Source organism: Bos grunniens, chromosome 24, assembly GCF_055505025.1.
Source record: "Bos grunniens cultivar Pamir isolate PY7600 chromosome 24, Bosgru_T2T1.0, whole genome shotgun sequence".
NCBI lineage: Eukaryota > Metazoa > Chordata > Mammalia > Artiodactyla > Bovidae > Bos > Bos grunniens.
The window spans coordinates 44,263,075-44,275,102 of record NC_141188.1 but is presented as its reverse complement, the minus strand read 5'-3'; the positions used below and the strand labels follow the sequence as shown (position 1 = coordinate 44,275,102).

Sequence of the window (12,028 nt, the reverse complement as noted above, 5' to 3'; positions counted from 1 at the left end):
AAAAGCAGAGACATTACTTTGCCAACAAAGGTCCATCTAGTCAACGCTATGGTTTTTCCAGTGGTCATGTATGGATGTGAGAGTTGGACTGTGAAGAAAGCTGAGTGCCGAAGAACTGATGCTTTTGAACTGTGGTGTTGGAGAAGAATCTTGAGAGTCCCTTGGAGTGCAAGGAGATACAACGAGTCCATTCTAAAGGAGATCAGTCCTGGGATTTCTTTGGAAGGAATGATGCTAAAGCTGAAACTCCAGTACTTTGGCCACATCATGCGAAGAGTTGACTCATTGGAAAAGACTCTGATGTTGGGAGGGGTTGGGGGCAGGAGGAGAAGGGAACGACAGAGGATGAGACGGCTGGACGGCATCACCGACTCGATGGATGTGAGTTTAAGTGAACTCCAGGAGTTGGTGATGGACAGGGAGGCCTGGGGTGCTGCAATTCATGGGGTCACAAAGAGTCGGACCCGACTGAGCGACTGAACTGAACTGAACTGAACAGGAGGCAGGGATCAAGACGATTCCCAAGAAAAAGAAATGCAAAAATGCAAAATGGTTGTCTGAGGAGGCCTTACAATAGCTGTGAAAAGAAGAGAAGCGAAAGGCAAAGGAGAAAAGGAAAGATACACCCATTTGAATGCAGAGTTACAAAGAATAGCAAGGAGGGAGAAGAAAGCCTTCCTCAGTGATCAGTGCAAGGAAATAGAGGAAAACAACAGAATGGGAAAGACTAGAGATCTCTTCAAGAAAATTAGAGATACCAAGGGAACATTTCATGCAAAGATGGGCACAATGAGGGACAGAAATGGAAGGGACCTAACAGAAGCAGAAGATATTAAGAAGAGGTGGCAAGATTACATAGAAGAACTATACAAAAAAGATCTTCATGACCCAGATAATCACAATGATATGATCATGTACCTGGAGCCAAACATCCTGGAATGAGAAGTCAACTGGACCTTGGGAAGCATCACTATGAACAAAGCTAGTGGAGGTGATGGAATTCCTGTTGAGCTATTTCAAATCCTGAAAGATAATGCTGTGAAAGTACTGCACTCAATATGCCAGCAAATTTGGAAAACTCAGCATTGGCCACAGGACTGGAAAAGATCAGTTTTCATTCCAATCCTAAAGAAAGGCAATGCCAAAGAATGCTCAAACTACTGCACAATTGCACTCATCTCACACACTAGCAAAGTAATGCTCAAAATTCTCCAAGCCAGGCTTCAACAGTACGTGAACCATGAAATTCCTGATGTTCAAGCTGGATTTAGAAAAGGCAGAGGAACCAGAGATCAAATTGTTAACATCTGTTGGATCACTGAAAAAGCAAGAGAGTTTCAGAAAAACATCTATTTCTGCTTTATTGACTATGTCAAAGCCTTTGACTGTGTGGATCACAACAAACTGTGGAAAATTCTTCAAGAGTTGGGAATACCAGACCACCTGACCTGCCCCTTGAGAAATCTGTATGCAGGTCAGGAAGCAACAGTTAGAACTGGGCATGGAAAAACAGGCTGGTTCCAAATAGGGAAAGGAGTACGTCAAGGCTGTATATTGTTACCCTGCTTATTTAACTTATATGCAGAATACATCATAAGAAATGCTGGACTGGATGAAGCCCAAGCTGGAATCAAGATTGCTGGGAGAAATATCAGTAACCTCAGATATGCAGGTGACACCACCCTCACAGCAGAAAGCAATAAAGAACTAAAGAGCCTCTTGATGAAAGTGAAAGAGGAGAGTGAAAAAGTTGGCTTAAAGCTCAACATTCAGAAAACTAAGATCATGGCATCTGGTTCCATCACTTCATGGCTAATAGATGGGAAAACAGTGGAAACAGTGCAAGACTTTCTTTTTTTGGGATCCAAAATCACTGCAGATGGTGACCGGAGCCATGAAATTAAAAGACGCATACTCCTTGGAAGGAAAGTTATGCCAAACCTAGGCAGCATATTAAAAAGCAGAGACATTACTTTGCCAACAAAGATCCGTCTAGCCAAGGCTATGGTTTTTCCAGTAGTCATGTATGGATGTGAGAGTTGGACTATAAAGAAAGCTGAGTGCCGAAGAACTGATGCTTTTGAACTGTGGTGTTGGAGAAGACTTTTGAGAGCCCCTTAGAGTGCAAGGAGATCCAACCATTCCATCCTAAAGGAAATCAGTCCTGAATATTCATTGGAAGGACTGATGTTGAAGCTGAAACTCCCATATTTTGTCCACCTGATGTGAAGAACTGACTCATTTGAAAAGGCCCTGATGCTGGGAAAGATTGAAGGCAGGAGGAGAAGGGGACCACAGAGGATAAGATGGATGGCATCACCAACTTGATGGACATGAGTTTCAGTAAACTCCAGGAGATGGTGATGGACAGGGAAGACTGGCATGCTGCATTCCATGGGGTTGCAAAGAGTCGGACCTGACTGAGTGACTGAACTGAACTGATGCCAATAAGAAAGAGATAAAGCGGGGAGAAGGGAAACATTATCAGTCATTGAGAAGTGAGAACCCTCTCAGTTCTTGGTTCCTTTTCTTCCTCCCTGTTGGGTTTCATTTGTGTGCAATTTATCATCTGTCTTCCCAGGTGCTTATGCAGTGCTGACCCCATGCTGGGTGCTGCCTAAGGAGACAGGACTCACACTGTTGGGTTGTGGGTTCTCTTCAGTTCAGTTCAGTTGCTCAGTCGTGTCCAACTCTTTGCCCTTAGGGGTGATTATTTATCCACAGGCCAGCCAGAGGTCATACTTGTTAGAAGCATGGCAGAGACCAGGCCAGTTTTATGTGGAGAACTGATGACAGACCAACCTGGAGGTGAGATGCCCTGCCTGGGACAGAGAGGACAGGAGCAGTCGTGCAGAAAGGACAGGTGCATGACCTGTCTGGGGATGTACAGTCTCGCACGGGCACACAGAGCAGTTATTCCCATTAGAGAGAAAAGGGACCGCACCAAGGAGGGGCTGCTGGAGGATCCACCAACACTGGAGGATGGATGCTGCTGTGTGGAGGTGTGCGCGGGTGTGTGCAGGTAAGAGCCCGGTCAATGGGTTTCCCGCCTCCGGGCCCAGCTCTGCCACTGGTCGGCCATCCATCGCCTTCATCTCTCTCCCAGCATCACCGTTCACACCTGGGAGCTCAGATCCAGCCAGTTTCCCTGTTACTGGAGGGCAGGCAGTGAGGACCACGGTTTGGGAGCGGCCGCCCCGCATTCATCAGGTTTCCCGCGCCGCAGCGCCACCTGGCGGCCGCCTCAGGAACGACCTGAGGCAAAACTTGGCATTCTCTACTGAACAGAGAGCCCCGCAGGTTAGGACCGCAGGCGCAGTTATCTGCGGTTAAGAACAATAGGCTCCAGAAGCTGGAATATTGAAGAGGCTATTACTTAAATTGTTGTGTTGCTACTACTACAACACAACAAAAGACAACCCAGTTAAAAAAGGAACAAAGTATTTGAACAGACATATCTCTAAGGAAGACTTATAAATGGCCAGTTCCACAGGTGAAAAGATGTGCAACGTTGGTGACTCTCGTAGGATGTAATCTGATGGTGGATTTCAGCTAAACTTATGTCTAAATAGAAGGTAAAAAAGTATTCTAAGGGAATTATATATAAAATGAGGGGACTCTGCTGATAGAGGGGATCAGGAAAGTCTTGGAAGAGGTGACACTGGAGACGACCTTTGAAACTGAGGGTGAACAGGACACTCGGTGTCGGGGAGAGGATTCCAGGGTAGAGGGCAGGGGAAGCCAAGGGGCCTGCGAGCAGGTGGCACAGACTGTGTGGTGTGGCAGGTCCACCCACAGCAGGGGGGAGTGGGCCTTGAGAAATCAGGGGGAGATGAAGGGTATAAACCCTGAGTTATGAAACAAAGTCCCAGGATGCAGTGCACAGCACGTGACTACAGTTAGTAACACTGTGCTGTGTACTTGAAAGCCTCTAAGAAAGATCTTAAAAGTCCTCTTTGCACACAACTTTTTAGGTAGCTATGTGTGGTGATGGGTGTTAACTAGACTTATTGTGATCACTTCACAATATAGACAAATATCAAATCATTTTGTTGTACATCTACAACTAAGTTTTCTGTCAACTGTATCTCAATTAAAAAAAATACTAAAACAAAGTAACCTCCTAAGAAAAAAGAAAAGTTTGCTACTTGACCCTGTCCTCTTTAGCCTCACAGCAGAAACAGAAGGAAATACAAGGAAGTCAGTGTCTTTTATCAAAGAAAACAGGAATGAATTTTCTCAAAGTTCGAGAGGCTGGAAGGTCCAAGAGGGAGGTGCTGGCAGGGCTGGTTCCTCTAGAGGCCTCTCTCCTTAGCTTGCAGACACCCACCGGCTTCTCCCTGTGTCTTCACATGGTCATCCCTGTGTCATGTCTGTGTCCAAATTTCTTCTTTATAGTAGGATATATAAGGATACCCATCAGGCTGGATCAGAGTCCACCCTAACGACCTCATTTTATTTATTATTTTTGGCTGTGCTGGGTCTTCTTTGATTTATGGGGGTTTTCTCTAGTTGCTACTAGAGTAGCAAGGGCTGCTCTTTGTTGTGGTGCGTGGGCTTTGCATTGTGGTGGCTTCTTTTGTAGCGGAGAGCAGGCTCTAGCTGCATCGGCTTCGTAGCTGCATCCCTTGGGCTCAGTTGTTGTGGCACATGGGCCTAGTGGCCCCAAGGCTTGGGGAATCTTCCCAGACCAGGGATGGAACCCATGTCCCCTGCACTGGCAGGTGGATTCTCATCAACTGCACCACCAGGGAAGACCTTATTTTAATTAGCCTTTTCAAGGCTCTGTCTTTGAGTACAGATGTTGGGGGCAGACTGAAAGGCCATTTTATACAAGGGACTTGGGCATCCTCAGGTTTTGGTGTCTGGAAGGGCCCTGGAACCAGTTCCCTGTGGATTCCTGATGGCAGTGACCATGGTGTGACTCAGGCTGTGACCACAGTCTTTGGGTGGTGGGTTGACTTGCAGGATATGGAGGTCACCATAGAAACCTGTCCTCTGTTTTCCTAAGTGAACACTCAGCTGCACTTGATGGAATTGGGTACTGTTTGCTCACAGGCTGACACACAGAAATTCAGGTCACAGATAAATGGGCAGGGGGCCCGCCCCGGGGCGCAGTGGCATCGCTGAAGCCCGCCTCCCTGGATGCTTTCAGCTCCACACTTACCAGATCATGCTACACCGAGGCCACGGCTGAGTGGGACCAGTGACCCTGGCCTTCAATAATGAGCCCGTCCAAGCTCATTATTGTGCCTAAGCCCAAAGGGGAGCTGTTTCTTCTGAGAAAACACCACTTGCCAGAGGGGAAGTGGGTCTGAGTATTGAACACACATCCTCCATTAGTGCATCAGAACAGCTGCGTCTCCGTTGCCTCTCAGGCCAGGTGGCACCCATCAATGGCTGGCTGGAGTGCAGGATGCGCTTACATTAAGAAATGACTCCAAAGTACCAGTTACTTCAGAGCTTCCGAGACAGCGGATTACATCACCATCCTTCCTGGCCTGGGAGGGAAGGACAGACAGAAAATAGCCACCTCCCCGCCTCGGGGCTTTGCTGATTTTTCCCAGCACACAGAATGTTCTCGTATGTGAAAATCTCTAACAACCAAATGAGAGAGACTGCTCTCATCCCCTGGGGGGACACCACAGAGGTTGCTGGGGCTTTGGGACTGGACCATGGGGGCAGAGGTGAGTTCTGATGGTGGAAAACGTGCTGGCATTTTGCTCTGCATCTGCCCCAAGTGCAACGTTAATACACCATTCTCTGACAAGCCCCTCAAAATGGAAAAAAAACCAGAACCCCTGATCCACTTTTAAAACAAATCTATTCAACGAGTGTACTTTGATGTTTCGGTGACCTCCACACTGTCTCCCTCTCCCAGGCCCCACTCCGTCCTGCACATGCAGTGCCCACGGACTAGGGTGATGGTGCTGGTGTTCTTGTCTCCGCACAACACCATGGGGACACCTCTCTGCTGACCTCTGGGCAGGTGAGTGTCCCAAAACACAGCCCGACATCCTTCTGAACACAGGCGACCCCACATCAAATGGTGGATTAATTCCAACTCATGCCCTCCAGGGCTGTGCTTCATTCTGACTGCGGGTGTGGGTTCAGGGTCCATCCACCCTTGCCCCGGAGGCCCACAGTCCCCCTGCTTGTTCTTTCTGCACCGTCCCTCAGCCACACCTGCTGCCTGAGTCTTGCTTCACCTATGGAAATGTGGAGCTCTGTGTCTGAGGTTATGGATGATGGTTTATACAAGAGACTGAGACAGGGCTGTCAGTGCAGCCCCTCCAGGCTGTAAGGACATGCTGTGAGCGTGTGGGTCTGGAAAAGTGAGGCACAGCCAGAGCATCTGGAATTTCTCCTGATGACAAAGCCCACGGGGCTCCAGTGGGCCGGGGCGGGACAAGGCAGCACACTGAAAAGGAGGTGCCCTGAGCATCCACCCAGCTCACGTCCACTGCACGACTCAAGAACCAATCGCCATCTTGGTCACTGTGTGTGTGTGTGTGTGTGTGTGCTAAGCCGCTTCAGTCCTGTCTGACTCTTTGTGACCCCATGGACTGTAGCCCACCAGACTCCTCTGTCCATGGGATTCTTCAGGCAAGAATACTGGAGTGGGTTGCCTGCCCTCCTCCAGGGGATCTTCCTGACCCAAGGGTGGAACCTGTGCTCTTATGTCTCCTGCACTGGCAGGTGGGTTCTTTACCACTAATGCCACCTGGGAAGCAGGGTCACTGTATCGTTACAATTAAGGTATTTATAAAAAAAAAAAGTGATCCACCCCCACCCACCACCCCCACTGGAGAACATTGTTTTTCTGTGATTTCACCAAGTACTCCCTTTTAGAGGAACTAGACATGGATGGGGGTCAAGCCAGAGTTCTGGTTTATCCCAACAGCCAAGTACAAGGCGATGACAGTAAACGTCCCACAGAGATGGCCTCCTTCTAGAAAGATGTATTGCTGGTGGAGAAAGACCATACACACAGGAAAATAGCAGGAGATAATTGAAGGAGGCAGAAAACACGAATCCTACTCATAGTTGTCCATTTTTAATTTGAATGGTATCTGGAAAATGGATAACATCAAATGAATACTTTTCCAATCAGAATGTAAAGTGGCACCTACTATGGTGTGGGACATCGATTATAGTGAGAGGCAGGGAGACCTGGTGTGCTACAGTCCACGTGGTTGCAAAGAGTTGGACACGACTGAGCAACCGAACAACAATAACTATGTCATGACTATGAGTTCAGCAGCTGAAAGGTACACTTGTAGGGTGGGGATCCAGCTTTGATTGCTGGGTGTTCAGACAGACAACGTATTTTGACCCCACACCCAGTCTTGTCATCTGTGTTTTTGTTGGCAGTGGCTCATGGGCCGAATCAGGCATGGAGATTGTGCTTTATTAATATGTGTGTGCTCAGTTGCTCAGTCATGTCTGACTCTTTGAGACCCCACGGACTGTAGCCTCTCAGGCTCCTCTGTCCACAGGATTCTCCAGGCTAGAACACTGGAGTGAGTTGCCATACCCTTCCTCCAGGGGATCTTCCTGACCCAGGGATTGAACCTGCATCCCTTCTGACTTCTGCATTGGCAGGCAGGTTCTTTACTACTAGCGCCACCTGGGAAGCCCTTTATAGATATGAGCCAATGGTTAACAATAAGGAGCTTTCAGGTGAAAATCAAACATTTTCCCTCTTATTCTGAAAATTCAAGATGGGCAACGCTGGGCCTGCATTTAAATTTTTTCTCTACATGGAGCATCTTTTGCTTCACATATCCTTTTAAATGTTTCTGTTTGGCTGCACAATCACATTAAAACATTAAGATGCCAGAACTCTGGACCTTATTTGGTTTTCTCTTATTTCTTGAGACCACAATTCTCTCCTTTTTGAGTTAATTTGGTGCATGAAAAGAAATTTAGCTGGAGTAATTTCTAAGTGATTTCTTTCTGGAAAAATATGTGGGTGGGGATATCCTTTGAGCAATTATGTATCTGAAAATCTATTTTCCCCTCACATAGACACAGGTACACACACACACAGACATATGCATATGCCCACAGTGGTTTAATGAGGTGCGAGCGTCTAGGATCACCGTTCAGTATTTTCAGACCTCTGGCAACATTGCTGTCTCCTGTGGGGAAGTCAGCAGTGTACATGAGAACTCTGCTTCTGATGCCTCCTCTTCCCTTTTCAGGTAACCTGATCCCTTCTGTATTTTTTGCTCTTTGATTCTCCAAAAACGTTTCCCTTTATATTCGAATTCAGATATTTCACTGGAGACTGTAGCTAGGTTTGTGCCATTTTACTTGTTCATTATTGCAATGGTGAGCCGTTCCAAACCGAAGATTTAGATGTCCTTAAAGAAAAGTCTCCTTTCATTTGTAAGCAGGATCTACCTCCATCGTAGGCTGGGTTCTTCGTGCGCCGCTGGGCAGAGAACAATTATTCTTCTTTAGAGCTCACAAAATGGGGGTCAGAAGCCCACGTCTTACTTTTTTTCTCCCTAAACTTTAAAAGGCACAAGTATTAATAGCATCAGGGACCCAGGCTTTGAGTCACAGCGCACGTCCCCGGGTTGTTCGCCGTAAAGGCTGTTCCGCTCGCTACAGCTTCGGCTGCAAGCGCCCGCAGGCCCCGCGCTCTGCACCTTTGCGCCGGCGGCGTCGCGTTCTCTTCCCTGTGCGCAGGGGCCACAGCGGACGAATCTGAAGGAGGAGCGGGATTCTGAGGACACCAGGGTTGAAGCCAACTCAGTGAGGCAGAAGGGCCGTATTCCGGGCTGTAAAATTATTTCTCAGAAGCGGACAAGCCACACCGCCCCCCGCCCCCGCCGCCCCCCTAAGACGACCCCGCGGTAGAGGCCTCCGGCACCTGCTTTCCTAGGCGCGCTTGGAACAGCTGCCGCAGCAGAGGAGGTGAGATGCTCCAGGCCCCGCACGGGGGCACGCAGTGGGAATGAAACGAGTGGGCGCGAGATCCCCGGGCCGGCCCCTCAGTCCGTAACACGTGAGTCACGGGCCGGAGGACGAGGTGTGGAAAAGAGCAGAGTCACCGGGCAGCTCGTTCGCGGCCCACTCAGGTGGACGCTAGCCGGTCAGAGCTGCTCAGGACCCGAGACCGAATCCACCAGGTCTGCGCGCGCCCCTCGCCGCGTGTGCGCCGCCCAGCGCCCGGTTTCCCGCGCCTCCCGTGCGCCCCTTGCGCCCTGCTCTCCGCGCCCAGTTCTCCGCGCCCCCCGTGCACCCCCAGCTCAGCGCCCCGCACCCACCGAGCAGCAGCAGCCGGTGCGTCCGCCGCAGGTCGCGCCTCTGCTCGCGGAGTCGGCGGTCGATGCTCTTGCTGACCCGCCTGGCCTCGCGCTCCTCCGCGCGCTGCCGGTCCGTGCGCCGCCGCCTCTCTTGCGCAGGAGTCCGGACAGGGGCCAGGTCCAAGTCCGGCATCGGGTTCAGGTCGGACCGCGCGCCCTCCACGGGCGGCTCCGGGTCCCCGAAGAGCAGCGGCCGGAGGCTGTGGCATAGCCCCATCTGGGCGCGGGGCGCGGGCCTCGGGGCTCACGCCCTAGCCCCCGCCGAGGGGCGGGAGGGGACTGCGCGCGGACCCGGCGTGGCGGTGCGGCCGGCAGGCTGGGGCGCACAGGTGAGCCGGGGCCCCGGCCCCTCACCGTCCCCCAGGGCCATTCCGCCTTTGCCGCTGGTTCAGGGGCTGGCTACCTCTTTGGCCGGAGATCACCTGACAAAGAGGACCTCTGGCCTGACCGGCTGCCGCGAGCCCGGCCCCGGTTACCGTAAGTACCGCCACCTACCCTTACCCCGTTACCGTATTTACTGCTTCCGGCCCGGAGCTCCTAACGTAAATACCACCGCCGGCGAGTCCCCCACCCCACCACGCCCGTTATCGTAAGTACTGCCTCCTAGCCAGGCCTCCTTACCGTAAATACTGCTGCCCCAGCCCGGCGCGAAGCTCCAAACAATGCCACCCTGGCCGTGGTGGTGACGCCATCGGCCAGAGCTGCCATTGCCTTCCTTAGAACTTCTCCGTGGGTTTCATCTCTGGCAGTAGGCAGTAGGAACGCAAAGCCGGCTAACGGGGTGGGATGCCAGCGTTGAGAGCTTGAGTTCCCCGTGTAGGGTAAGGGAGTTAGAGAAAGAGAGGTTCGGAAATAGGAGACAGGCACTTTACAAGAACAGATCACCCTTAACGAGGCGAGAAGGGGCAGCAGTCAGATTAGTGAGCTGCTGCACTAACCCAAGAAAAGAGTAAGTATATATAGGCTTATATGTAGAAATCTACTATCTTAAGGGGGCCTGTTCTCCAAGGTTGTTCGGAGTAGTTACCTCTTAAACAGCTGGGGCAAGGAATTCTGGAGATCGGCCAGAGGCTGGGACCGGCTGGGAGCTGGGCAGTCAACCTTAATGTCCATTTTTTTTTCCGTCGAGTGAGAGAGTTCTTTGTTTTGCATAGAATGGTGGGGAGGACCTGGAGGGGAGTTTTAACTCTAGGCTATTTTGAGCCCTGTAACTTTCCTTCACCCCTCGGTGTTAACATCTGCGCACTCCTTCACCTTCCTGCTGCTCATACACGCTAGTGTACACACCTCCGCACACTCTCGACCCCCACCTCAAACTATTACACCTTCCATCTCGACATTATTTTCAACAAGTTCTACACTTAGTAAAGAACTGAAAGCAGGTACCTAATTGTCAACAACAACAATTGTCATGTACTGTTTATATTTGCTAAAAGAATACAGAATTGCATACTGCATCCGATTTTTAATCTGCAAAGTAGTGCAGAGAGGAGCCAGGCACTTCCAGACCCCGTGCCTTCTCTCCACGCCTCAGATCCATGAAAGATCCCCATTTTCTCCTAATTTCTCACATAACGTCCATCATCTTATAGGACTTCTGCAACATGTGAAAATTTTGACAGAGCTTTTAAGAACCCTGCTATAACACACAGTCTAATTTTTATCAAAGTGGCATGGGATGTTATAATTGATAGGTAAATATATCTAATAGGAATCCCTGTTAACAGAGCAAACTGGGCTGTTTAATGCCACACAGGCCTGGGCACTTGAATTGTATTCCTCTGGGCTGCAAACTGAGGGCAGCTAATAATGACAGTTCAGTTCAATTCAGGCGCTCAGTCGTGTCCGACTCTCTGTGACCCCATGAACCGCAGCACGCCAGGCCTCCCTGTCCATCACCAACTCCCGAAGTTCACCCAAACCCATGTCCATCGAGTTGGTGATGCCATCCAACCATCTCATCCTCTGTCGTCCCCTTCTCCTCCTGCCCTCAATCTTTCCTAGCATCAGGGTATTTTCAAATGAGTCAGCTCTTCTCATCAGGTAGCCAAAGTATTGGAGTTTCAGCTTCAACATCAGTCCTACCAATGAACACCCAGGACTGATCTCCTTTAGGATGGACTGGTTGGATCTCCTTGAAGTCCAAGGGACTCTCAAGAGTCTTCTCCAACACCATAGTTCAAAAGCATCAATTCTTCGGTGCTCAACTTTCTTTATAGTCCAACTCTCACATCCATACACAAAACCCGCACAATTACATAGGTTGTGTGTCAAGAATGATAACTGGATTTGGTAAGAAGTAAGTGAAAGTGAAAAGTCAAAGTGAAAGTTGCTCAGTCATGTCTGACTCTTTGCGACCCCATAGACTATACAGTCCATGGAATTCTCCAGGCCAGAATACTGGAGTGGGTAACCTTTCCCTTCTCCAGGGGATCTTCCCAACCCAGGGATTGAACCCAAGTCTCCCGCATTGCAGGCAGATTCTTTACCAGCTGAGGCACAAGGTAAGAAGTAAGGTGTTTGCTAAACCAGATTGGTCAGGGTCTGAAATGGTTGCGTGGTTATAAGGGGAGACCTTTAGACCAGAAGGTTGAAACTGGCAGTGACCGGCAGCTACTGTTTTGAGAAAGGCTGGTGGTGTCCTTGAGTCTGACACAATTCAGAAAATTCAGGTTTCTCAATGATCCAAAAACGTGTCTGGAACCACA

At 49.9% G+C, this 12,028-nt stretch overlaps 1 protein-coding gene across 1 annotated transcript in view; it reads right to left on the bottom strand.

Moving 5' to 3' along the window:
• GNAL (G protein subunit alpha L) overlaps positions 1 to 9,673 on the bottom strand; it is a 72,493-nt gene extending 62,820 nt beyond the window's left edge. Inside the window, exon 1 of the mRNA XM_086373242.1 lies at positions 9,282 to 9,673. Within this exon, the coding sequence (XP_086229368.1) occupies positions 9,282 to 9,537 (256 nt within the window). The 5' untranslated portion in view covers positions 9,538 to 9,673. The remainder of the gene's footprint in view (positions 1 to 9,281) is intronic.
• Positions 9,674 to 12,028: the final 2,355 nt, after the last annotated feature.